The following is a 24,275-nucleotide window of genomic DNA, read 5'->3' on the forward strand; positions in this document are numbered from 1 at the left end:
GCAGTAAAGAAAAAAAAAGTGGTGGTGGTGACAGAGAAATGTGCGCTGCATGCGCCGGCGTTAACAACGTTGTGGCAGAAACGCGGCACTTGAGCAATAGGCCGCCGGCGTTCATTGGGTTCATTAGCTGTGGCGTTGACATCTTTGTAGACTCAGTAGATTTTGAGGAAAGAAAAGGCCCATAACTGGCTCCCTGGGTCAGTGGACCCCTCGCTTTCAGGTGTACGTGGCGGTGGTGTCCACCTGCAAAAACCCATGCTTTGCACAATATTTCGGGCTCAGAAATGCTAAACCTCCAGCACGGAGCAAGACTATATAGGAGGTCAAACTCCCGTCAGCGCGAGCGAGCGCAGGCGACCAGATAAAAGTCACAATTGTATGCGCCGACGGGGTCGCACGGAGTGGCGGCGGCATGCGGCGCCTCGCAGAAGCCGCAGCGAAAAAAAAAAAAAAAATGCAGCGCCCGGGCAGGCGGCTCCGGCGGTGCGCGCTCAAAGCAGACGACAAGCAGACGACACGGGTGTTTGCTTCAGCGGGCACGCCGTGACGTTGTGTTTCAGTAGTTTCTTTCCAGGCCGCCAGCATGTTAGTGGCGCCGCGGGCTTGTGACCTTTTCTGGTCGCCGCAGACAGCGGAGTTTCCACTCCTATATAGTCTTCCTCCGTGACCGCCAGCCAATTTTTTTTTTACTTTAGGTCGAGCCCATGCTGCCTCGACTGAAATACGTTTCATGTTGTTGTTCTTCCACCAACACCTGTTCCTCCTTCCGGGGCACGAGGACACGTGAAGGTGACGATGCGTTCAGCGTTCGATGTGAATTCGGGCGAACCTATCTATAACAGGCAGCGCTGTGTCAAAAGATAGGCATCGTTACGCGCCGGTTTGAGTACACGAAGCGGATAGATAGACTGAATGGAGATTGGCATGTCGTGCAGATCACTACCAGCGGTCTCGTTCGCAGCCATATCGACAACAGCACAAGGGAGCCTGTATGCCGTAGGAGCCCGGCGACGACGCAGTAAATCGTTGTTTGTTGGGCACCCGGACCGCTCGCAAAAATTCCGCTCGTCCATCATACAGGCAACAAGCGCCGTACGCTGGGCCGCGCGCTGCTGCCGTGGACCACTTGCCCCAGTCCGTGACCGGCGAACGGTCCTTGCGAAGGCCAGCTCTCTTTCTCTCCCTCTTTTTGGGCTGCCTTGAACTTTTCGGTTCTCTTTCTTCTTCCCCTCCCTCCTTTATCCCTTCCTTTACGGCGCGGTTCGGGTGTCCACCGAGATATCTGAGACGGTTACTCTGCCATTTCCTTTCCTCAAAAACCAAACAAAACAAATAAGCCGACGGCGTTCACAGAGTTCATTGGGGTGGACAACTTTGCAAAGGCCGTTCATTTTCACGAAAGGAAAGGTGCACAACCGGCTCCGTGAGTCAGTGGAGACCTCAATCTCGCTTTCATGTACGTGGCGTTGGTGTCCAACTGCAAAAGCCTCCTTTGATTGCGTTCCGCACACTGAATAGGCAGCGTGCCCTCCCTTCAACCCTGGGAGGTAGCATGCAGTTAATGGTTGATCGCGAGAGATTGATCACCAAATGAACGCGGCGGCCTAGCTATTGCTTCAGAGCCGCATCTCAGCCACAACGCTGTCAGCGCTAATGCATTCAGGCCACATCTCTCTCTATCTCTAACCACCGCCACATGTATCAAAGCACGAATGAGGCGTCCGCATGTCCAGGAAGCCAGTTATGCGCCCTCCCTTTGCTCAAGGCCACCGTCGTCTAGAGCATTGTCAATGCCAACGCCAATGAACACAGTGAACGCCAACATTTTTCGCTTTGTATATCCTGGATTAGCTGAGCTAATCCAGATATTTTTTTCAGGAACGGAACGGTGTGTGTGCCCCGCCGCGGTGGCTCAGTGGTTAGGGCGCTCGACTACTGATCCGGAGTTCCCGGGTTCGAACCCGACCGCGGCTGCTTCGTTTTTATGGAGGAAAAACGCTAAGGCGCCCGTGTGCTGTGCGATGTCAGTGCACGTTAAAGATCCCCAGGTGGTCGAAATTATTCCGGAGCCCTCCACTACGGCACCTCTCTCTTCCTTTCTTCTTTCACTCCCTCCTTTACCCTTTCTTTACGGCGCGGTTCAGGTATCCAACGATATATGAGACAGATACTACGCCATTTCCTTTCCCCCCAAAACCAATTATTATTATTTCCCCCCCAAAACCAATTATTATTATTATTTCAGTAGGTGCGATGTCAGTGCACATTAAAGATCTCCAGGTGGTCGAAATTATTCCGGAGCACTCCACTACGGCACATCCTTCTTCCTTTCTTCTTTCACTCCCTCCTTTACCCTTTTCCTTACGGCGCGGTTCAGGTGTCTAACGATATACGAGACAGATACTGCGCCATTTCCTTTCCCCCAAAAAACCAATCATTATTTCAGTAGCTGCAGCCTAGCGCGTGGCACGCGTTCCTGACCGCTCACCGCCCTCGCCTCGCAGCTTTGGCTGTGCTTCGGTGCGGACAGCGGACGCATTTTCCAACGTTGTATGCAGATCTCCCAAAAGCTAGTTTTAAAATCCCATGCTCCAAGGTGGATAGCCGTGACACTATGCGTAACTAGCAAAATTATTGGGAAGATATAGCGAACAGTACGAACTAGCCTTTACCATACCTGGTGCATCGATGCACGTCGCGGGCCATAGCATGTTAGTGTAACAGCCAGTGATACAACTGAATTTCTTATAACATTCTGCTGATCATTTACATAGCCCGTTTCTGAATTTGGTGGCAATGTGACGTAACTCCAATAATGAAGGAATAAAAAAAGAACCGTCTAGCACACTCTCAGGCTGCGGACAGCCGCACGAAATGCTTTGGATGAAATGGCGAGGACCGCCGCTCACTGCATATCCTGATGGAAGCTAATGGCCGGCCGCATTTGTTTACACTGAAAGCGTTTACTGATTTGTGGACACTTTGTTGTCTACTCTATGGTATAGCCCAGTTCCCGTTTTATTTACGTTTTCACCTATTTCGATAAAGCGCCTGACTCTTATCAGTTGCTTTCATTCTGCTCTATGAGTGGTGGCGCAAAAAAGTTGGTAAGATTCAGGCTGAAGCCCCGTTCTCCGCAGAGCAGTAGGAAGCGAGCCGGAGAGTAAATGGACGCCGGCTGCTTGGCTATCGTAAGGAAAAAGTTGCCGGCGAAAATATTCGCTCCGCTGTTGAGTGCGTCGATGTGGGCAGGGCTTGGCGAGGCGTTACGCGTTTTATCAGCCCCGTGTCGTTCACTAATGAATCACGGGTGCAATGCTGCTGCGCGACACTTCCGCGGTGGAGGCGGCGATCTGAAGGGGACAGTATATACCGTGCTGGGTACCTCGGCCGCTTTCGCGACAATAACGACGTCGACTCTCCCCAGGCTTCCGGCAGTGCACGCGTGGCCATCGTCGAATTCAAAGAGAAAACTTTTCTTACATCCTCCGCCGAAAACCGGCGCCTGGATGTGCGCCCTCTACCGGTCGTGCACTGTAACTTTGTGTGCGCCGCTCGGCAAAAGCTCCGTCGTCGAGCTGGGAGCAATGGAACAGCAGCAGCAATACAGCAACGACCAATGTTCTTCTGTTTCTTGGTGCAGATGCTATCTTGGAGCGGACTTAGTCATGACTCTAGCGACCGGCAGCACGTTCCCTACCTGACATCAACTGAGCGCCCCGTATCGCCTCTTCGGCTGCCTGTACAGTTCAAGCCCGACTCGCTACGAATGAGCGAATGTTGCCCGACGCCACCGGAAGAAGCCATCGCCTTCAAGTGGTCTGCACCTTTGGCCGCGCAAGCCCCATCGTCACAGTCATCAAGTGTATCGCGCCAAGTTTTAATATAACCTCCTTGATCGCGCCCATTTAAGCACTGGCAATCACCGAGCGCCTTCAGTGGGCATGGAACAGCAGCAGCAATGCAGCAACGACCAATGTTCTTCTGTTTCTTGGTGCAGGTCAGTTCATGTCCTTCTTTGCACTGTAAACGCACAAGTAATGTCAACCTGCTGCTTGTGCCATGCCCAAGCGTATTCATGTGCATTGTCTGCGAATGTGTATATGTGCTGAAATTATTGCTCCTAGGTGGCGACATTGAACAGAACCCAGGGCCCCCTAAAAAAGATTCTAGCCAGTCCAATGATGACGCAGTCACTCTGTTAAAATCTTTAAACGAAAAAATTGACAAGAACCATAGCGAAATACTCTCCCAGCTCAATGAAGTTCGGCAAACACAAACAAAGCTTGAGCGTCAGATGGCCAGAATGAACGATAGGCTTGTTGCCGTCGAAGAAAAAGTAGCTGCCTCGCAAGCCTCCAGCGCCTTTGACATTACCCAGGAAGTGTCTGAGGCTGTACAGAATGAAGCAGAGGCGTTTCATAAACGACTCGACGACCTCGGAGGCAGGTCACGATGCCATAATCTATTTTTTCACGGCCTCCCTGACACGCAAAACGAAACATGGGATGAATCTGAAAAGCTCGTGCGTGAAAAGCTTCTTTCTGAAATGGACCTTGAGCTACCCAGCGAGGCCATAGCACGCGCGCATCGGCTGGGTAAATTTTCGAATGACAAATGCCGTCCTGTCATAGTCAAGTTTACGAATTTTAAGATCCGAGAAGCCGTGTTTACTGACCGAAGCAAAATGAAAAATGCTGGGATAAAGGTTACGGAAGATTTCTGCTTATCAACTCGCAACGCACGTAAACTTTTTGACTTTGGACAAGCAAGTGTAGAGAAGTGCGCTATTCGTCAGAACAAATTGTTCATAAAGAATAAGTGTTACATCTACATTTCGGCATCAGATAGCATCTGTGAATATCATCAATAACCAAGCATCCCCACGCAGCCCTGATAGTAGTGCCTTGCCTGCCGATCTTTCTACCGTGTAGCTACCTGCTCGTGGTCATGAGCTTCCAAATGACATATGTGTTTTGTTCTCTAATATTCGTAGTGTTGTTAACAAGCGTGATGATCGACACGTGCGATGCAGACATTCTGGTCCTCACCGAAACCTGGCTGAATTCAAAGATTTGTAATGAAATACTAAACTGCGAAAAGGATTTCATTACTTATCGATGTGACCGTGGAGACAGAATAGGAGGCGGTGTTCTGATAGCGGTCACTGATCATCTGCATTCTTCACACGTGTCACTTGTTTCTTCACTAGAAATTGTATGCGCCTCTATACGCATTAATCATCGAGACGTAATCTTCTGTGCATGCTATCGCCCTCCAAATGCTCCATCGTCTTTCTGTAGTGAACTTCATGATGTGCTCAATCGCATTTTAGTTAGGTTTCCTTCTTCGCCAATCTTTTTACTTGGCGATTTCAACATGCCAAAAATAATTTGGTCTGGCGCGTTCCCTTCCACTCTGGATTCGTCACCTGACTCGATTGGCTTCATTAATCTGTGCACTGACTTCAATTTTTCTCAGCTCATTACCCAGCCAACCTGTATCACCACTACTAGCGCTAACATTCTTGATCTTGTTCTAACTACGCTTCGTGAGCTAGTTCATTCATTGGCATTTCTACCAGGCCTCAGTGACCACTCCTTCATCCAGTTTGACCTTAAAGATACTAGCACACGTGTGCGACCGAATCCCAAATATATCAGAGTTTATTCAATGGCAAATTTTCCGTCGATTAACGCTGAACTCGAAATCTTCTTAGGAGAGTGCATGCCAAACTTTTATAACCGTACTGTGGAAATGAACTGGCGCCTTTTTAAAGAAAAAGTTCATTTTCTCGTGCAAAAACACATACCTTTACGCGTCATATCAGGCAAGCAACGTTCCCCGTGGTTCACTGCCGCATTAAAACGCCTTTTAAGTAAAAAAAAACGAGTTTATCGTAGAGCGAAAACCACCGGTTGCCCTGATCACTGGGATGTGTATCGTGCCATAACATCTGAGTATCGAAAAGCCTTAAGAAGCGCCAAGCAGGCTTTCTTCCAGAGTACGCTTCCGTTTTTGTTGATTGATAATGCCAAAAAATTTTGGAACATCATTTCTGGTCCCAAGCATAAAGCAATAGCTCTGAACGATAGAAGCGGCGCAGCCATTCCTTCATCAGAATGCCCTCAAGTGCTAAACGACGCCTTCTCAAATACTTTTTTACAGCAATCATCTGTTTCTCTGCCCTCTTTTCAGCCTGTGCAGAATCCATTAATGGACCCGATTGTGTTTGACAGTCTTGGTATAGAAGGTCTAATTAATAATCTCAAAATTTCTTCGTCTTCGGGAATCGACGACATAAATTCTAAATTTTTAAAGAATACAAGTGTTTATTCTTCCATTTACTTGTGTGCACTGTTTTTGCAATCTTTGAATTCAGGAAAGCTACCCGGGGACTGTAAGGTGGTACCAATATTCAAGTCTGGTGATGCTCATTGTGCTCTTAATTACAGACCCATATCATTAACGAGTGTCCCGTGTAAACTGTTTGAACATGTCATTTATTCTAATCTGGTTAAATTTCTAGAAAATCATTCGTGTTTTTTTCCTCGTCAGCATGGCTTTCGTCAATCATTTTCTTGTGAAACGCAACTCATTTCCTTCACCCATGATTTATTTGATGCATTAGACAAGGGATTTTTCATTGACTGTGTATTTTTAGATTTTCAGAAAGCATTCGATCTTGTTAATCACCAACTACTTTGTTTTAAGCTCGGCAAACTAAACATCGACCCAAACATTCTTTCATGGATCGAGAGTTTTTTGCGTAACAGAACTCAATTCGTCACTGCAAATAACGCTGATTCCTCACCATGCTCTGTTACCTCCGGCATGCCTCAAGGTTCCGTGCTCGGGCCGCTATTGTTTCTAATATACATAACGATCTACCAATTTCTATCAACTCCACAATTAGGCTTTTTGCAGATGATTGCGTTATTTATTGAGTAATCAAATCCGCTTCAGACTCATCCTTACTTCAAAGTGACCTAAATAAGGTATCTAGTTGGTGTAATATTTGGCTCATGAGACTGAATACTAACAAGTGTAAGGTCATGCATATTTCACACCGGTCTGCTAACGAAAATCTTATTCCCTACAATATTTCAGGTTCTCTCCTTGAGCAGGTTACCACATATAAATATTTAGGGGTTCATATAACTGCTAACCTTTCATGGCAGGCACATGTTGATTATATTGTTAGCAATGCTAACCGCATGCTTGGCTACTTGCGTCGTAATTTTTCCATGGCTCCATCTTCTTTAAAACTGCTACTCTGTAAAACCTTAGTTAGATCGAAATTAGAATAAGCGTGCTCTGTGTGGGACCCGGGACTTGAAACTCTTACTAATCAGTTAGAGTCAGTACAGAATCGTAGCGCCCGATTTATTTTCTCTAATTTTTCCCGCACTGCTAGTGTAACTACAATGAAAAATTCTTTGAACCTTCCTAGCCTTTCCCTTCGTAGAAAACTCGCGCGAATACTAACTTTTCACAAGATTTACTACCACAATCATCAGCTAAAACGGGATCTTCTATTTGAACCATCCTTCATATCACCTCGCACGGATCATCGCCACAAGGTACGCATTCCATACTGCCGAAGCAATGCATATTTTAACTCGTTTATACCCAAGACGGCGAGCGATTGGAACCACCTGCCCACCTTGCTTGCCGACATTTCTGACACCTGTTTATTCAAAAATGCCGCGGAAAACTATGTGTTTGACTAGGCTGTTTTCTTACGTAATCTGATTTGTATTTTGTTCAAGCTTACGTTTTTTCATTCCTTGCTGTATTACATTACATTTTCCATTTACTTTTTGTTTTCATTTTGCTGCATTGTTTTTACTTTTTTATCCACTCCCTTCTGTAACGCCCCACTGGGGCCCTGAAGGTATTGTAATAAATAAATAGAGCATGGGGCGGGCGAAGCTTTCTCCACCTTGTCGGGGCGACTGCTTCGTGCACGGTGTTTTTACGGAGATCCGGGCGTCGGGGAGGGAAGGGGGGCGCTGTTCACATGTTTGCCCGGCCAAAAAGCCGCGAAGACGCCCTGTAGTCGACGTGCAGCTGCGCGAGAAAAATTGGCTGTGGTTTAGCTCTTTATTGTAGTTAGAAATTTATATTGACCTTTTTAAAGAGAGAGACACTGACATGGTATACATTTACAGCACTTTACTATACAACAAAGTAAGAGTGGTTTGATTTGTGTGTGAAGCTCCATTTGAAAATAAGAAGTTTCGAGGTTGTTTCATTTTTTTGAAATTCTTTATTATACTCCATAACCTGTGTACCTTATCAGAGATGTGCATTACAGAGTAATAAATGCAGAAATTTGCACTGGTGCCTGCTGTGAATACTCACATATGTCGATGGGAAGTTTACAGTTTTCATCTTCATGTGAAGATGTTTTTTTTCTCATGGTATAACAATGCTACCGTCGTGGTAGGTATGCATTCTTTCCATGTTTTATATGAGGACATGCATGGCTGGGCCCTTACTAACAAAGGCATATCAGTGTGATCCAAGGCTCTTTGTTGCAAATGATAGCTGCCAGCAATTCTTTTGTGTCGGGTGCCTGATTTTTATGCAGCTCAAGGAGAAATAATAGCTGAATGGGTATGTACAGGTTTCATTATGGTGCAGTTAAAGAAAATTACATCCGTTGCTTTACAATCCTGAATACAAAGGAAGATCGTTGATGGTGGCGTTCTTTTGTCTAGGAATACTCAGGGAAGACTTCTGTAGAAGAATTGAGGATTGGGCGAGTTGTGTGGTGATCCATAGTATTAAAAACAAGCGCTAAAAAACACTGACTGAGGACGAGACTAGACACACAGAAGGCGCTGACTTACAACTGCAGTTGTAAGTCAGCACCTTCTGTGTGTCTAGTCTCGTCCTCTGTCTGTGTTTTTTAGTGCTGGTTTTTAATACTATGAGACTTCTGTCTTGGGTGTGGAATCTTTATAGTAGCGAGGTAGGCAGAGTCACTTTGGGACATTGAACCCCATAAAACCACATGTAGTGAGGGGCAGTGAAATTGCCTAAAAAGCTTCAATGTAGCAGGAGTCATGAAACTTTCAATAAAGATGGGAATTGACGAGTAAGTGTTAGAAGTGTCTTGGATCCTGCCCATGCAAGGCACAGATGTGGCTTATCTCAGTCTTTTTCATGGAAAGCTGTTCGATTTCTTTATTCGGTAGTTAATGCCTCATTGAAGTGGATGGGGGCATGTGGCTGGCCTCCATCCTTCTTGACCTTAGTGCTGTTGTGCAGTTATTAGGTTCATTATAGAAGCCCACAAATATTCAATTTCAACAAATTTCAACGTTGCTCACAAATATGCTGCGAAAACAATGAGAGATTTGGTTTTTAGGACAGTGTTTATGCTTTTGGAATCTTCATGAAGGTGAAAAAAAATAATAAATGGAGTAGGAGGTGAAATGAGAACCGTTGAAGCAAGTAGTTAAATCCCATAAAAAAAAAAAATTCTAGAGTATTCCTGGACCATTGAATGAGCTACTCGGGTCGCTGTCAGCCATGGACTGATAGCCACCTAGCACGGATCATCTGCATTTTGCCTTCTGACGAAATAAATGTTTTGCAATCCAATCCTAGGCTGGATATATATTCATTTCATGAATATAGCAATCTGTTATGTGGTGGTGGTCAGGTGCAAAAGTGCATGTGGCATGTGAATGTAGTGCACATTATGGCAGCTAGATACATTAAAGGCAATCTATGGCGCTTCCATTATTTCCATTCCTTTTATTTCCTTCCATTCCTTCAATGAATTAAAAAAATTTAGGATGACAACCACAAATGAAAAAGAAATGATCTAAGCTTCATATCTTCTTCACTTCTGGTGTAAAATCTGTCTTTTGCTATAATTATCACATAGTGTTGTGATAATTGCCTTGGTAACCATTTGTAACCACTGCTGAAAACTTAACAAATTTTCCTGTTCTCGAGTTGCTAAAGCAGTCATTCAGTCTTTTTTACTTCATTCTTCAGCTGCCTTTCAGCATGTCAGGGAAAACATCGAGGACCTCAATGGACGTGTGGGTGTTCGGGACACTGACCTCATTTTTCTCAAAGGTCTCATGGAATCGCCTGTCATGAGCTGCTTAGTGCAGGTATGGCACTTTCATAAATTTTTGTCAAATCTTGTCGTTTATCATCATAAGGGCATTGGACATTTTATTACTACTTTCGAGTTTTTGTTTAACTTGGAATAGTGATCAGCGAAATTCGAGGAAGTTGAAAATAGCTACGTTCTGCAACTTCATAGGCTGGCATTTTGCATGTTAATAGCAACGTCCCTTGCAGCTGGGCATCTATGCATGTTGTACAAGGCATTGGAGTCACTGCCCTCTCTCTGTCAGAAAGCTAAAAGAGTGTAATTGGCATGGCATTTATTATCATGGTCATATTGTCTACATCATCGCTGTGGTTGTTATTAGTGAGCAATTTAGGTACATTGTGCTAATTCATTTATTTTTACTGATCTTTGCTAAGTCCAGTTAGTTGCATAGAATGGAGGCATTCTGAATGCATTTCAGCATTGTAATAAGGTTTTTGATGAGGCACAAATTACATTGTTTTCATCCTGTGCTTGCTAGCTCAACGTGCTGTCATCATTGTACTCAAGCAGGAAAGTTGCTTGGACCAGTTTTTTAAGATCCATAATATCAAGTGTTTGCAGCACAAAAGTATGAAGGCAAAAGACGTGTGTGTTCCTCTTGCTTTTTTCTTTCATTTTATGCTGTGAAGACTTTATATTGCGCACTTGAGTATTTTTTTATGTAGTGCTGTGCTAATCATGTGTTACTGTTCTGGAGTTGTGCAGAAGAATAAGACATCAGTGAACAGCAGGTAGAAAAATATTTTGCATTCATTTTTTTTTCTGCTATTTTTTACCCTTTTGCTGATATGTTGCCTTCTGTGTTTGAGATGAGGTTGAAGTTACTTGTTGAAATCATTTACATGATGTTACATTCATAGATATGGAGAGTCTTTCACCAGACAGTAGTCATGAGAAAATTAATTTTAGAGTGGGGCCAGTGCCTCAGAAATAGCATCAATGTAATTTCTGAGGCACTGTTAAGAGTTTCTGATTCGGAAAAGGTCTAGAAATGTCAGAAACACATTGGCGTACTGGTATTCGCAGTTTGGCGTAAGAGCCAGTACCATGGTATATTTATTTTTGCATAGTTTTTCAGTGTAATGAGAACTGGTCGACTTTTAATATTAAAAAGTTTATGGAGGAGGTCGATGTCAACAAAATGTGCACTGATCAATGTGATACCTTGTATGCTGACTGAGGATATGTATAGCATTTGAAGTGCTAATGGTATTCAGGTGAGTGGTTAGCCAAAATGAGTTGAGGAGGTAACCCCAGCGTGTTATTTAAAATGAAAGTTCCAGCTGTAACCTTACATGAAGAAGTTCCTGGTGTATCACGGTACAAAAACAAAGCACAATTACTTGGCATCGTTTTGATCTTTAGCATCAATATTTGGTTATTAGGTGTTACGGTGACATCCATTATGAGCCGTAAAAAAGTTGGTCGGTTCTGTTGCTGTGAAATACATGTAAAGTTGATAAATTCAGTTAAATTTTCTTTCTTTGTCTACCAGGTCCAAGATCATCTTGAAGAGAAAACTATCACTTTCAAGCCTGTCTCCACAAACAATGTAGAACTTTTGCGGGATGTCTGCCAGGCTTGCCGTAGAGTCAGTGGTCGTGACGCCCAAGAGCTCGCCAACATTCTTAGTGGTCCTCACTTCTCAGTATGGCTCTTTCTTGAAATTATTCTTTAGTGTCTGGCCTTATTGACAACAGTGAAAAATATATATTGCATGTCTTACCCCTGGTCTAGTTTCACACTCTTTTGTCAAGCCTAGTGGGCTGTGTGTTTGAGGTTGGTGTTGTCCTCTGTGGCCTGGCATTGCCTGTGGATAGCTGTGGTGAAACTGCACATGGGCGTTTTTTAACTTTTGTTGCAATAGTGTAAATAGACCAACTGAATTGATTCATGGCAGTTGTTCATGGCCAAGGTAAGCAAGAAGTGAATCTTTGTTTCTTTTGATAAGCAGGTTTTCTAATGAAGCTTAAAAAGATTTTTGAAAGGGTCTTGTTTTTTTTTTCTTCTATAAAAATTAAGTGTAAAACTGGCTTTAAAGGCTGGTGCTAGCACAAAGTCACAGACTACAACGGCAGTCAATAGACTTTTCACCTGCACCCGCAAGCTTAACCAGAAACGTGAGCCACCAGTAATGTGGCCGAGCGCAGTGTTCTAAATGAGGCCAGTGTTGGGGAAAAACTTGCGAAAGTTCCGCCATTTCTTCCACGCTTGTATGCTACATGTAGTGTTGTGCCTGCTTTTGAGTGTGAGCTCTGCCACTTTTGCAGCGATGCTGAATATGTGTGAGAAGTCTTCCTTGCGGAAATTTTTTATATTCGCTTTTTTTTTATTTGAAAAATGGAGAACCTTAGAGAATATTGGAACAATGCAGTCTCCATGACTGCTTAGCCCTTCATATTTGATAAACTGCACTTTGTTACCTTTGGAGTGCACAGGAACTAATTTGGGGCTCTTACTTGTCTGTCCAATATGAAAAATGTTTGGTATGTTCAGTTATTGCTAGGGGCTATAATTGAATCTGCTGTATCACCATGAATAGTTATAACCTGTTGGTTGGGTACCCTTGTATTTATTATGAATTTTAATTCATTAGACGGTCACTTCGGGTGCATCTTGGGGTGTTTGGCATTGTTTTTTGAGTATGCCCATGAGTGATAAAAATGTATTGCCTCCTCAGCTTCAAACTTCAGTAGTGACCCAGTTGGTGTTATCTGTTGACGTTCTTTGTTTATTACTCATTTTTGTCATTCAGTAATGCCCTAAGTGAAAGAGATGTAATTAATATAACAGATTTGTCACTTCAGGGATAAAATTTTGTTCAAAGCAGAGAAGGGGGTTTTTACCTTTGCTTATAGGTTCACATAATAAATCTACCTGCAAGGTTTCTTTTGTTTCACATCTTTTAAATAACAGAGTGTTGACAATTCTCTGCAATAAGTGTTGCATTAGCCGTAGAATTTGTAAAAAAAGCTACTGGAAAATCGTGTCATATGTGTCTTCAAGGTTTATTGAGATCAAAATTGTAAAACACTTTACCTTGCTTATAAATTTACCATTCTTAATATATGCATCAAGGAAAACAGTGAAAGCTCGAGGGATAAAAATTACTACCAAATGAGCATTTGGAGTTAGACTGCAGTGAGTTCTTGTATTTTGTTTTTGATGGTTCTCCTTTTGTTCATGGTAGGCCTTGCTCAACGCCCATGATGCTGTAGCTACAAAGAGCTATGAACCTGCTAAACCACTAGCACTTGAGAAGGAGGCACCAGCAATGGCACCTGAGACCCTGAATGACACTATCAGGATGGTGGGAATCAGAAAGAATGATGATGAACCCTTGGTGAGTGGCTGTTTCATTTCCAGCTTGCTGCTTTTGTTATTCTGCACACATGTGGTATAAAGGTGCTTTTGCTTAATGTTTTCAGGGGATAACGGTACGAGCTGAGGATGACAATTTGATGATAGCTCGCATCCTTGCTGGTGGAATCATTGATAGGCAAGGTGAGTTTGAGTGCAAGCTTTCTTTTTCACTAGATGCTAGGATTTGAAGTAGATTTCTTGACTGACTGATTGTGATGCTTATGGCAGTATCAGACTTCCCGACCTTCCTTGTGCAATATGGTTTCATGTGATTTGAGGATTCTTTTCTACTTGTTACTAGCTCTAATCTTTTCCTTTTGTGGAACAATAATGAATACCAGAATGGTAGTATTTGCTGTCTGTTAGTCCCTAAAGAACTAAAGTAATATCATAGCTACTTTTCTGATTTGGATATGTGTTTTATGCCTTTTAGTGGTATTCATGATAATGTATTTTGCCTTTTTAAGTTCTTGTGACTTTTTTTTTTTCAAGGGGTTACTTATGTTGAAATAATAAATAAATTGGTTTTTGAGGAAAGGAAAGGTATAGGAATGGTCTCATGTCTTACTGGACATCTGAACCCTGCTGTGAGGAAAGAGATGAACAAGCTTACCAAAAAAATTTGCCCTCACTGCATTTTCTGTTTTCAATTTCAATATAGGTTGAGGTGTGAAGGTCAAAGCATGCTTAACTGTAAAGTGTGGTAAAGGCATGCTAAGTATAAACCTCATGTCATGACATACACTGAATGTTCAACAGAGGAAGGCATGTCTGTACTAGTTATTTCATTTAGAACATTCAGTTTGTGTTTCCTCATGGTTACTTTTAAAAGGAACTTTCAGAACATGCACATTTTGTTGTGTTAAAGGGAATGCAACTTAGTATTGTGGACACCTTGCTTATATTTCAGGGTTGTTACATGTTGGTGATACAATCTTGGAGGTCAATGGAGTGCCAGTTCACACGCCTGAGCAGCTGCAGCTGCAACTGAAAAAGGCCCAAGGCAGTGTTGCATTCAAAATCCTCCCCTCATATCACGACAACCTGCCAACATTTCAGGTATGTGTCTGTGACATCAACTGACATATTACAAATGTGAGGCTTTTTTTTTTTTGTGTGTGTGCTTGAATGGTACTTTATTTTGCAGTGTTTTGTGAAAGCACTGTACACATATGAGCCATCTAAAGATACCCTTCTACCATGTAAAGAAATTGGGTTGCCATTCAAGCAGGGTGACATCCTGCAAGTGCTCAATCAGGAGGATCCAAACTGGTGGCAGGTAGGTACAAAATTATAGTCTGAAGTATTCATGCACCTCTCTTTCAGCACATCTACTGGTCACAAGTGAGCCAGCAATCAATTTTTTTGCTTGGTTTAATCTTCCTTTTTTTTTATTGCATAATCAATGATGAATCAGGCAAAATAAAAAACGCTGCTTCCTGGCAAACAGTTTTTTTACCCTTTGCTATACATGCAGGGCTGTAATCTGCCCACAAGAGTGCTGAAACTGCTGCTGCTTTGATTGCCTCCAGAGTTTTTTGAGCATTTATGCTTCACAATGCAACGACTCTGCTAGACACCAGCATGCCAGTGATGCATGTCTCGTCAGATGTCAGGCATCAGGTGGTGATACGTACGAGCTCATTTAAATCTGCAGTTTCTTTTATTCTTGCTAGATTGTTGTAGTTTGCTAAAATTCCACATAATATTTCAGAAAAGCAGCAGCACTACAGAAGTGAGTGCTTTATAGGGAACGTGCTGAAGTGAGCATTTTGGTTTATTCACAACACTCACAACTCATATGTGCACAACAGTTTTTTTTTGGCCACAATGACTCTAGAATAGGTGACATGTCTGAACTACTGAGGCTAAGCTTTCACTTTTTTTTTTGTCTCTGCAGTGCATCATGAATCAGTTCATTAGCTGGGCTCTAAAGTCTTAATAAACAAAGTGCACATGTCAAAGATCAGGCAGACTGGCATGAGGTTTCGTGGTGCCAGCTTAAGCGGATCTTAATTGCATTTGAATTGATAAGTGTCATCAGGTTGAATCTACTACTTTATTAAAGTATCTCTGTTAAAACAATTATGCTATCAGCTTGTTGGCTTAGATTTGAATTGTATTTTCATTATTTTTGTAGTTGTTTTTATTGTGACTAATTTTAATATATTTGTTTGATTACAAAGCCTGAAGGTTTTCATGTGTCATTCTTTGCTTACACAGGCAAGAAGAGTATCTGCTTCAGGTCCGGCAGGCCTTATCCCATCTCAGGAACTTGAGGAACGAAGACGAGCTTTTGTGCGGCCAGAGTATGACTATGCAACAAAGACAAGTATGCATTAATTGCTGCTTTTCATGAGACAGATATGTCACAGGTGTTGAGGACTGCAATGAAAGTATTTTTGCATTTTAATTTCACATGTGCATAGTACCTGTTTTAAGTAGTATTGTCAACTTGTTGCTCGCACGAGCCTGTTCGCAGTCAAGATTTTGCATTTAGATTTAAATTCATTTTGCTGGACTGCATACTGTTGTCATGCAGTACTTTATTTTGACATGAGCAGGCTTTAACCATTATAGGCAGGTAGTTGTGTGTTTTGCATAACTGCAATGTTTCCCAGTTTCCCTCCTGTAATGTAAGGATTTTTGTGATTTTAAATAGGTGTAGAATTAACACTCAAGTTCCCCAAACTAGAGGGGAATCCATTATTGTTGTGTAGCTAAAGCTGCATGACAATGAAAGCTTCATTGCTAGGTTTCAGCCAGCTGCCAGTGTTTTACAATGGTGTGTCACCACTGCACTTCAGTGGTTTGGAGCTCTGCCGTTTCTGGTTGACAGCTATTGGATCTCAAGTGTGCAGACCACCTTACAACTAGTTCGAGCTTGGCTGACAGGTGCTCTGAGCAAGCATGATGGCAAAGTTTGTTTCACGCTTTTTCTTTATAAAAGGAGTGTGCAGTGTTAAACTTGCCTCAACTGTGGCCACATTGGTTTGGTTTTTATATCATTTTATGTTTGCATTTACCTTTCTGTTGGGTCAAGCATCGCAAACAAATGGTGAAATGAAAATATTTGTCTAAATGTGCTTGAAGCAATACATGGCGAAACTTTGTAGTATTTTATTGTTTTGGAAAGCTAAGGATACTGCATTGCACAGTTTATTTGTGGTACAAATGTTTTGTTCACTACAATCTAAGCACCTGAAGGTTGTAAATTCAATGGGGATGTATGCACAGATTTGAAGGATGTTTTAAAATGTTAAATTTAATTGCTATAACATGGGCAGTGCTTTAGTCAGAGGCAAAACTCGGCATTGCGCGTCCCTCATAGCCTGAGTCGCTTTGGGACGTTAAATCCCCATAAACCAAACCAAAGCTCGGCATTGCAGTATTATGTAGTTAAAAACATGTGCTTGCAGCATGAGCAGTCATTGACGCCATTCCTCTTTAGATTGATTCATGTTGTTGCTTGAGCTGCTGCTCTCAGTGACCGCTGTTTCATCACAGTGGTTTGTGATTCATTGTCCTAAATGCCATCGTGGAAGGGGTGCTCATACTTGAGCACTAGCAACTTTATGGTTGCTATGGAAAACGTTGAGAAAATTTGGACAGACTCTATAGTGAGAGTTAGAGAACAAAAGTTTTTTCTTGGGGGGGGGTACCAGATGCCATATGATGTTTGTACTGAATTTAAACAGCAGTGTTTATGTGTGGTACTGAGGGCCCGTCCATTTATGCAATGAACAAGACTTGTGTCGGCATCTGCATATATCATTGGTGAGGTTTTGGGCAGTTTTATAATATTTGTTTTGTATTTTTGCTTTTTTGTTCTCACTTGTGACTTGTGCGGGGATGAGGTAGAGAAATGTAGTAAACATAAAAAGTTAAAAAAGATACTAATAAATTCAAGATACATTTGCAGGGAATATTTTGACAGTGATGAGTTATACCATTTGTAAAAACATGAATGTTGTATGAAATAGGTTGCAGTTAACTTTCCTTGCTCCTAGTTATGCTTTTCTTTTGCAAGTTTTCTACTTTCATTTCAGCATGAAATTGCTAATTTCCTGTAGACAGAACTTATTCTGGTAGATAATTTCTGGTGGAGTACATTCTCATCATATACTTACAGCTGTTAATATTGAAATTATAGAATTCTAGTGTATCGTACCACTATTAAATGTTTGCATTATTTACTTTGGTTTCAGTGTGTTGGCTTGCTGTGTATGATGTTTGTGTGGGATATGAGGAAAAGGAGGTGCTGCTCCTTGGCGATCTAAATATGAAATTTGGAACATCCTAAGGAGCTGCTGCAGATATTTTTGTCATTTTTTATTTTTACAGTGTACAAATGTTATGAACATCAAAGCAGTGAAAAACTAAAAATGTATGAGTTTTGTGCAGCAAACAGCTCAATTTTGATGTTGGTCATTACAAATCAAACTTTTGGGGCATGATACTGTAAGCGTATGCCTTGCGGTTTCTTGTTAATGTACACTGTGTCTTTGAAAGCACTCTACCACAGGCTTTGATTAGTTTTGTTTTCAGTGCATTTTATACACACTCATGTCACCAGTAGACTTGCAGTATTATTTAAGCTTATTTCTTGTCTCTATGTGATAGTGCAACATATTTTGGGCCATTTCCTACAGAAGTGTTGGTTTATAACATGTTAGTTGTGTGACCAGTAGTAGTCTGTGAAGTAAAGCTTGCTTAATTTTATCGTTGTTCTAATGCAAAAATAGTTTCTGTAGCCAGGTAGTAAATGTGTGCTTGACATAATATTATCTGTATCCATCTCTTTCCAGAAATGTGTGGTACAAAGATTACTAAAAAGAAGAGAAAAACAATGTATGAGAGCAAGGCATCAGCAGGTATGTTTGCATTTCTGCTTGTGTTTGTTTTTAATTTATACTCACGGAACCTTAATATGATTCAGTCACACCGCCCCTCGAAAAGGCCACCAAAATGGCGATTTAGAGTCAAGATTTTTGTTTTTTGGCAATGCAGGTATTTTTTTGTGGTTGAAAGCAACACCTTTTGGCTTACAGGATGTAAATGGCCCTATGTGTATAAATGCATGGGAGAATAATTTGGGTGTGTTCTTTTTGCTTTTTTTTTGCCGGTACAAATATAACGATAATCGGTTATAACGATCAGATTTTCTAGTTTTGTCAGTATTGTTTACTCACGTACTCATCATAACAGTCGGCTCAGCTGGCTGATGTGCTGGAACCATTATAGTGAAAGTGCCACATTCCTATTGCTCATATATATATGCTTTGAGATACTGCGCAACAAGAATGCACTGTGAATTTCTGGAGCACTTGCAAGTGCCTGTGAACACATAGCTGTTGTCTGGTGGTACACACATTGTAGCCTGACTATTACCATCTGCCATTTCCATCTGCAAGCAATGCTAACATATCTCATTCACTGCGCTGTTGTCTGACTATGCTCACTCTTAAGCCAAGAAACTGTGAGTTATGGGTTCAGTCAGAATTCGCTGTCATCGTCGACTCGGAGAAGCTCATTACTGACCCCACTGAGTAGTTTCTAAGCATCCCAACAAGCTCAGAAAGCATGCATCTAGAATATGCCTGTATGTGCCTGTATGTGTATGTAAAGTATTTGCTTGCCTGACCATGCAGCAGTTGTCAGCCGCTTCCTTGTTCTGACTTTTACCTGTGATCGTAAATGCATAGACAGTGAAACATATCTGGCATTGATTTTTTTGTTTTCCTCCACGGCTGTTGGTGCAGAACTGCTTTGCATAGTAAGGGAAAAAACAGTCATGGCCAAAGCAAACAGAAAAAAAATTCTCACCTTATGTATATTGTCATATCGAGGTTAGTTTTCTGCATAAAAAAAAATTGAGAATTGAAAGTTAAAAATTGGTTTCTTGGGGAAAGGAAATGGCGCAGTATCTGTCTCACACATCACATCGGAGGACACCTGAATGGGCCCCATAAGGGAAGAGATAAAGGAGGGACTGAGAAAAGAAAGGAAGAAAGAGGTGCTGTAGTGGAGGGCTCCAGAATAATGTGCCGTAGTGGAGGGCTCCACAATAATTTCGACCACCTGGGGATCTTTGCACACGGGTTCCCCTCCATCGAAATGCAGCCTCTGCTGTCGAGTTCGAACCCCGGATACTCTGGATCAACAGCTGAGCGCCCTAACTACTGAGCCACCATGTGGGGTCTGTATAAAAGCGGCTGATTTAGGTTTATGCACAGTGTGCACATGTGGGGTAAACCAAGTGGTCTCCCTTTTCTCTATCTGCTACTCTCTTCACACCAAGTTGCAGAAAAAATTAAGGTGCAGTTGTGATGTCCTGGCGTTGTTAGTTGTTTTGAAGGCTCACGGAATGTCTGTACTCGTTTCATGCATTTCCTCTACACTAATGCCCACGAGGGCTCTGTAGGAACCTGTATAAATAAATAAATAGTTTTTTTTAGTGAGCATGTCATTTGTACTGAAAAAGAGCTTCGCTAATACAAGCACAGCACGTAGCAGTCGTGCAGGATGGCAAAATCAGAGGAAAATGTGTTATATTTGAAAAATGAGAACACGAGTTGTATTGATTATCAACTGAAGGGTCATTTACCATTTACAGATTTTTATTTTAAATTAAAACTGTAAGAGATATGTCAGTGCAGTCTATGCAGGCAAATTGTACAACTAGGTGAACATTATGTACCTGATGTGGATTGATAATTACAAGACTAATTTACTAAAATTAGTTAATAAACTTTTATTTTTTATAATCAGGGGCAAGGTTATATTGCGAAATTGAAGGCTGTCAACATCAGAGGTGAGCCCTGTTTTCAAATTTTCTTAATCGGCAGTGTGGTCCGAAACTTGAACATCAAAAATACACATTTGAAAGCTTGTTGAGTTGGCTTTCCCAAATTGCATAGTTACAAAATGGCGTCACTTCGTGTGGTATCGTCGCTGAAATCAAGTTAACTTCTACAGTATCAAATACACAAACGCATCAAATGCGATCGAAGTAAACATGCATTGATGGAAGGACAACTCAACGATATTGCATGTGCATATTTTTGACATTCGACATTTCGAACCACATTGCCAATTAAGAAAATTTAAAAACAAGACTCACCTTAGATGCTGGTGGTCTCCAGCTTTGTAGTATAACCTTGCCTCCTGAAATCAAATAAAAACAACTAATTATAGTTAATTAGTCATCTAATTATTGATCTATATCAAGTATACCAGGTGTCCCAGCTAATTTGAGTCAAGGGTTAAGAAATAAATTATTAGAGACAGGCGAGTGAGACCATCTGCATATTGGTGACAGCCATCTTGAACACCACAGGCAATTTTTGTTTTGCTTATAATTAATAGTTGGTTTAATTATTTAATTTAAGAAATATTGACTTTAGACAACAAATTGCATTTGAAGAGTTGTAGAGCACGTTCAGAAACCCTCATTTTATCATTTACGCTAAGAAAACCCTCAATGGTGTCTTTTTTTTCCCAGCTCCGAAGAAAGCCCGCGAAATACAAAAATAAACCACGTGACTAACACATTCGCACGCCATGATCGTGCTGCTCTCAAGCGTCATTTGAGCAATTGAAATCACCTGCAACACTGACCCGGCGGCCCTGCAGCAGCGGCAGGCCGATATGTTAGCGGCGGCAACTCGCACCGTCATGTGTGCCAACTGGCTAACGCAGACGAGAAACCACCGCGAACATATCGGCCTGTCGCTGCTGAGGGGCCGCCGGGTCAGAGTTGCAGGTGATTTCGTTTGCTCAAACCACACTTGAGAGCAGCATGATCGTGAACGCACGAATGCGTTAGTCATGTGGTTTATTTTTGTATTTCGTGGGCTTTCTTTGGAGCTGGGAAAAAAAGACATGCATGTGGGGGTTTCCTTATCGTAAGTGATAAAATGAGGGTTTCTGAACATGCTCTACAACTCTTCAAATGCAGTTCGTTATCTAAAGTCAGTATTTTTAAATTAGATAATTAAACTTAGTTAAACTATTAATTAATTGTGGGAAAATTTGCCTGTGGTGCGCAAGATGGCTGTTGCCAATATGCAACTGGTTTCGCTCGCCTGGCTCTATTAATTTATTTTTTAACCCTTGGCTGAAGTTAGCTGGGACACCCGGTATAATGTCCTCCTTGCTGTATAATCCACTTGCACAAACAGCACTGACGTGTCAGTACCCGTGGTCGAACCCAGCTGCAGTGGCTGTGTTTTGATGGAGGCGAAACCAAAAGGCACCCGTCTGCTGTGCGATGTTTAAAGATCCCCAGGTGGTCGAAATTATTCGGGAGCCCTCCACTACAGCACTTCTTTCTCTCTTTCTTCTTTCACTCCCACCTTCCTTCCTTCCCTTACAGAGCGGTTCAGGTGTCCACAGATATGTGAGACAATTGCTACGCCATTTTTCTTTCCTCAGAAATCAATTTTTCAAAATATCACCCTCTATATATTCACAAGGGGCAGAGGTGGAAAGTGTAAGCATGTTAGAACATGTGCAGACTGGAAGAAAGCAAAGTTCCAGCAGCGTACAAGGCATGAAGGTCAACAACGTTGATGGTGGTGTAGGCAAGGTACTTTTAGTGCGCAAGCACTAAGTACTAAGCACTCACCGATTTCGCTGATCTTTGTTTGAAACCTTCTTGACCTGAAATAAAATGAACTAAAATAAAACAGTTTATGGCCACGAGTGGCTTTCGAATCTGCAGCAATGCAAACAGATCAGCAACTCTGGCCACTGCATTAGAGCACTACGCCATAGCCGCAGCTGAACATCCCGCACGTTTAAACTGCTAGTCTCTCACGCCATGCTTTGGATGTCATCTTCTTCATCAACTTCCATCCGTGCCCAATGGATCCAGAACACACTGCTATCGCATTGCCCTCTTTAGGTGCATTAAGCGGCCCCATAATTTTTTAGCCACTCACTGACTTCGCCAAATCTTTGTCTGAAGCCTGCTTGACGTTGAAAAATATGCCTCGAACCAAAACTGACACTGAAGTGAAAACCAAGCGCTAGTGCACCTAATTTGCATTTGGCCCAACCGTGCTAAATCATCTATTATTTTTTTCATCTGCCAGCCACCACCAAAGATTGCTTTCTGTTCTTTGGCTGTGGGGTAAGCCTCAAGGATCAATTGCGCGCATTGGTTTTGGTGATTGTGTAAGAATCTCAGCTTCATGAAACATGGGATGGCATGAGTAGCTGCAGTAAAACTTTGCGAAGTGTGCATATTTTTGTCATCTTTAGTGGCGCTGAATGCTAATAATTCGACCTTAACATACAGTCGCGAGTAAAAAAGATCAGCACAATGACATCACCAGAGCGGTGAAAATCAGTGTGTGGATGGCGCGGCACTGTGCTTTGCTGACACACCTGGCACTTTTGTTATCGGCATGTTCGTAACTGCAGTGCCGAGTGTTGCTATCCACTGCTTTGGGGGCACGTCACTAGTTGTAATATTTCGTGACTATACCTTCCTGGCTGACCCTCTGCAAGATGAGAGCCACATTTTGAGAACTGGTGAAAAATTTTCCTGTGATATTACTTGTATTGCATCTTTTGCTGGCATCATCTTTGCCCAGTCAGCTTGCATAGCAATTGTAGGACATGTGCTTGCTAGCTTCCGAGACTTTTAAAAGACATCAATACCATATCAGGTTCCTACTTTCATCACTCTGAAAAATATGGTGCGTGTTGGGATGAAATCACCAGGGATACTGATTTTTAACTCCTGAAAGCAATTGTGAGAGGGCTGAAATGTACTGCATGTGGGACCTATTTGTGTGGCAAGTATTAGACCCCTTTTGCATGATCCTTTGGGTAATTCAAATTCTGGTGAACAAAATTCTCTGGCTGCAGCAAGTTTCAATTAATGCAAGCTGCCAGCAGATCTACATATTTCTGGGTTTACAATGCTGTGTCGTCAGTATTGTGCACAGCATACTACACTGCAGACAGCATCCCTTCAATTACAACTTGTCAATGCTTCTTAACGTACCACTTCACCTTTACAAGGTGCTGTGTTTGCTGCAATGACATGTTGCATCATGGCATTAGGCTGTCTTCGAAGTCTCAAGTCTCACAGGTATTAGAGAAATATGTTAAAAAATTACTTAGTTCACACTTAAGATATTGATTTCTACTTCTAACTACAGCTATAGTCTCTAACTCTTGTGTGATGTCCTTGTGTTTATTTCTTTCTGCTCTTTTGCCCATTTAGAGTTTGAAAAAGCTGAGCTGCTGTTGTATGAAGAGGTTGCCCGGATGCCGCCTTTTGAGCGGAAGACAGTAGTTCTCGTTGGAGCACGGGGTGTTGGCAGACGTTCACTGAAGAACAAGCTTATTAGCTACGATCCAACACGCTTTGGGACACCACTTCCTCGTAAGTTGCTTTCTGTTTATGTGCTCTGCTATGTCAGGGCACAGGAACACTTGAGGACAGCTGCATCAAAATTTTGTTTTCAGTGAAATTCTTTTCTGTGGCTATTTCTGGCTATAAAGGTGCATTTATTACTGAGAAAATTAGATTGAAAATATTCCCGCCACTCAATTTAAACTCACGACGCCCTACACGGAAAAGGACTCCCTGATCACGATATTGAATTACACGATAGAGTAGCCTATACCTCATCTCACAAGCTGTTTGCATCACTGTGAAAGGTAGAGCGCTCTCATCCAGTCAGGGCCAAGGAAGACAACAAATAGTTCCTCGGATATTTGAGTAGTGTTGGGACTATTTCTCAAA

The 24,275-nt window shown here is 42.2% G+C and overlaps 1 protein-coding gene across 1 annotated transcript in view; it reads left to right on the forward strand.

The window, feature by feature from the left end:
- The first annotated feature begins 3,866 nt into the window (after positions 1 to 3,866).
- Positions 3,867 to 24,275, forward strand: part of LOC144113608 (protein PALS2-like) — a 38,027-nt gene continuing 17,618 nt past the window's right edge. Inside the window, exons 1-10 of the mRNA XM_077646777.1 lie at positions 3,867 to 4,000; positions 10,018 to 10,139; positions 11,643 to 11,795; positions 13,338 to 13,490; positions 13,576 to 13,651; positions 14,421 to 14,569; positions 14,658 to 14,789; positions 15,734 to 15,842; positions 18,319 to 18,384; positions 23,751 to 23,912. Coding sequence (XP_077502903.1) covers positions 10,107 to 10,139; positions 11,643 to 11,795; positions 13,338 to 13,490; positions 13,576 to 13,651; positions 14,421 to 14,569; positions 14,658 to 14,789; positions 15,734 to 15,842; positions 18,319 to 18,384; positions 23,751 to 23,912 — 1,033 coding nt within the window. The 5' untranslated portion in view covers positions 3,867 to 4,000; positions 10,018 to 10,106. The remainder of the gene's footprint in view (positions 4,001 to 10,017; positions 10,140 to 11,642; positions 11,796 to 13,337; positions 13,491 to 13,575; positions 13,652 to 14,420; positions 14,570 to 14,657; positions 14,790 to 15,733; positions 15,843 to 18,318; positions 18,385 to 23,750; positions 23,913 to 24,275) is intronic.

Source organism: Amblyomma americanum, chromosome 1 (assembly GCF_052857255.1).
Source record: "Amblyomma americanum isolate KBUSLIRL-KWMA chromosome 1, ASM5285725v1, whole genome shotgun sequence".
In the NCBI taxonomy this organism is placed as follows: domain Eukaryota; kingdom Metazoa; phylum Arthropoda; class Arachnida; order Ixodida; family Ixodidae; genus Amblyomma; species Amblyomma americanum.